Source organism: Camelina sativa, chromosome 11 (assembly GCF_000633955.1).
Source record: "Camelina sativa cultivar DH55 chromosome 11, Cs, whole genome shotgun sequence".
NCBI classification, from domain to species: Eukaryota; Viridiplantae; Streptophyta; class Magnoliopsida; order Brassicales; family Brassicaceae; genus Camelina; species Camelina sativa.
Genome location: NC_025695.1, coordinates 6,559,173 through 6,562,874, shown reverse-complemented (window position 1 = coordinate 6,562,874; position 3,702 = coordinate 6,559,173). Strand labels below are relative to the sequence as shown.

The following is a 3,702-nucleotide window of genomic DNA, read 5'->3' as shown; positions in this document are numbered from 1 at the left end:
GAAGCTTAATTAGTAGTAATGGTCGTATTGTTAAGTTAGTTAAGAAACACACCAAAACGGTGTCGTGTTCTTGTTGTATTTTTTTCCGAAAATATTAATTATTAAGAAGTGATTTGCAATTGATGAGGCCAAACAAAGTAAATGGGCTATATTATAAATGGGCTTAGGGTAAGAAGAAAGCTCATTACGAAGAGAGACTTGCAAGACTTAAAAGTGAGTCCAGAAGGTTACTACAGCTTACGAGTGATGCTGATGACGATGATAACAACAACAACGGTATGAGGAGGATCAGAGGATGGGAGTTTTAAATAAGTATGCATGTGAATGTTAGATGACAGAAAAAGACAGACAACCACTTATAAAAACCCAACTTACAACCTTTTTTTATGTTTTCCTCTTTCTCTATTTCTTTCTTCTTCTTTTTTTTTTTTAAAATTAATTTTGAGTACACAAATGTTTAATGCTTGCAAACTGGCAGTCTAATTGGACGGCCTTGGCTTTTTGTTTTAGATCTCTTGATATTATTATGTCTTTGGAAGAAACCATATATACAGAGAGAGATGTCATGTCATGTCATCATGTGTTATTGTTTGTGTTTCTCCTCTCTTTATTACGTAAGATAATGAATACTCGTATTTTTAGGTGATTACTTCAAACTTTCATTTATTTTGTTTTTTTTTTTAAAGTTGAAAACCAAGGATTTTTGTAGTCCATAACTAAAAGTAACAAAGCTGTAAGATAATGCAGAATTCTAAAAGTCAATATATTTTTGTAACATACTAGGATTTAACTTGTGGTACACCACAAACCACAAGATAATTATTTAATTTTATCTATAATGATGTTTGATTTTAGCGATATTTACTTTAGTAATAAAATTATATATTTATAATTTTTAATATTTTTTTATATTTAAGCGGTGATACAATTATTCTTAAAGTATGATAATTTTATCAGGATAAAACACTAAAATTATGAATTATAACTGTTTGTATAATGTATAATTAATCAGAATATATTTTTTTTGATAAAATAATACTATTATTGTTTTGTTTGATATATAATTATTTAATTTAACTGGTTGTTTATTTTTCAGTGTATACAGTTTAATGATTGATTTTACTATTTTTTATTATTATTTTGGGACACATATATAGAAAAAAAAATTGTTATTAATAAGGAATTTAAGTAGAATTAATTAGTTTTTATAAAAAAAAATTGATTTTGTCAATTTACCATATTTTACTTATTGCTTTTAGTGCAATTTTGTAGGGACTAAAATTTTAAATAAGCAAATTTAAAATGGTAGAACCCAAAATATACTTCAAAAATGTATATGTAGATTGAATTTTCAGTTTAGGAAATTTATTAATGTTAATATAATTATGGAGATTGTAAACTTTTGTTATAGAAAATCTGTTGTATATTATTTAAATTTGAGAGATTCTAGCATCCATAAAATAGTTTTGGAGATTTAATGAGTTAAAACTTTAATGGGTAGAGTTGTTTTTGGAAAAATTAGAATGTATAGATGTTGTTAAGATTTTATGGCAATAAATGTAACAAATGTTGATCAATTTAAGAAAGTTTAGTATTTGAATTTCTTTGCAATGTTATTTATGGAATTTCTTCAGGGGTTAATGTTGTAAAAGAAAAAATTAAATAATTAAAATTTAAAGAGCATAAACCAAAATGTACTTCAAAAATGTTAATATAGATGCAAGTATTAAAAAAAGTTACTTATCAGCTATTTAAAATCATAAGATAGTATATGTATTGTTCTTTAATTTATAAAATTAAATGAGAAATTGGAATTTTAGAAGATTTCCAATTAAGTGGACGATATTAGAAAACATCTTGTAATCAATTCAAAAATCCGTGATGGATGATATTAAATCATAGATCTTATTTTTAATTAATTTATACTAATGAGTATCTCACACCTAATCTAAAAATTCTCATATATATATATATATATATATATGTGTGTGTGCGTGTATGTTAACATCATCCAATAAGAAAATCAACATAATCGAAAAGGTTATAAACAGAAAAGAAGAAGGAAAATATGGCAAAGTCATCGAGTTCGTCTCCTTTAAAAAATGTATGTGAAGAAAACAAAACCTCTCTGTGGAAAATAAGGAAGATCTTAACAGAGAAAAGCAAAGGTTCGTTGGAGTTTGATAATAACAACGATATTGAGAACCACATTTTGAGAAATTTGGGCAAGTCCATTATTAGTAGAGTGAAAAAAGATGCTATAAAGATCAAGATTGACGACTACGATACGGGAAGCCAGCACGATGTAATCTTCGGGTACAATCATAAGTCTGATGTCTATTACATTGGAGCATTATGGAGATTGGACGAGCTTGCTGTTGGAGACGAGATAGGATTATTTTATGATCCTATTTCAACGAATCTGTGCTTCTCTGTGTTGAAACAAGCAAAAAATAAACCCTGATGATCACAACTTGTTTTAATTTAGGGTTTAATATACTAGGAAGATATTGTTTTATTGGAAATACAAATATGCATGGATGATTATAATAAACTAGGTAACAACCCGCACATAGTGCGGTACAAAATAATTATTAAATGTTTTTACGTAATTTTTATTCACAAAATCTATTATATTTACCGGTAATTGAAATCTAAAATTTGATTGTGTAGTATATATATATATATATATATAATTTTTGTATAATAATTAAAATTTAACCCGTGAGAATTATTGTAATATCAATTTTATGTTATCATATCATATGAACAAAAAGTTCTTAAAATTTATTTTAAATATTTTATGAAAATGTAATTAAAGGATATAATTAAGTTAGAAAGAGAATATAAAATTTTAATTTTAGGTGTATAAAATGTAATTATGGTTATAATGGTAGATAAATGTAAATGTAATTATTATTAAATGTAATTAATGTAATTATTATTAAATATAATTATTATTAAAAACTGATGACAAATAAAGGAAATAATGTCCAATGTTCTGTGAATGTGACACGTCATTTGTGTGTTTCTCTTTTAATATATAGGAAATTTTAGGTGTTTTTTAATATTATTTTTGGAAAAATATAATGGTATATAAATGTAATTGTTATAAAAAACTGATGATAAGTAAAGAAAATAGTGTTCAGAACTCTATGAATGCGACACATCAGAATTTTGTGTGAGAATGCTTCTCTTTTGATACACAGAGAATTTGCATATATCATATATATATAAATAGATATTCATACAAAATACTTAAGTGTGGTCAGATACTTTTGATGCCAGCTGATCATTTATTGTTTTGGACCAAGCTATGTTTTCCGTTTTGATTTGACATCGGTTGAATCTGGTTATGTCAATATATAATGTTCAAGGTTATAAACAAATATTTGTGACTTAAAGTTCATATAAACTTATGTTTGTTATGGGTCTGGTGCATGTTTTTAAGTAACAAGACTGATACATAATTTTCAGACCTATATATGTTATATGAATAAACAAATGACAATTATCTTCAGTTTGATTAGGTTTATGGTAAACCGATTGAAGATAACTGTATTTCACATTTTTTCCTCTTAATTAGAACAGCTTTGTTTTTCTCATAAGTAGATCGACCGACGACATAACATTTATTACATACACCAACAAAAGCAAATCATTTAAACAATCTTCTATAGTGTATATATAACAAACAAGAGA

General features: G+C 25.6%; 1 protein-coding gene across 1 annotated transcript; it reads left to right on the top strand.

Annotated features, from left to right (window-relative positions):
• Window positions 2,033–2,464, top strand: LOC104727693. The gene has a single exon (XM_010446776.1). The coding sequence runs from the start codon at window positions 2,069–2,071 to the stop codon at window positions 2,462–2,464; it is 396 nt and encodes a 131-aa protein (XP_010445078.1). The 5' UTR covers window positions 2,033–2,068.

Bases quoted from the DNA above. Each gene is read 5' to 3' on its own strand.
- LOC104727693 (XM_010446776.1), top strand. From the start codon at position 2,069: ATGGCAAAGTCATCGAGTTCGTCTCCTTTAAAAAATGTATGTGAAGAA.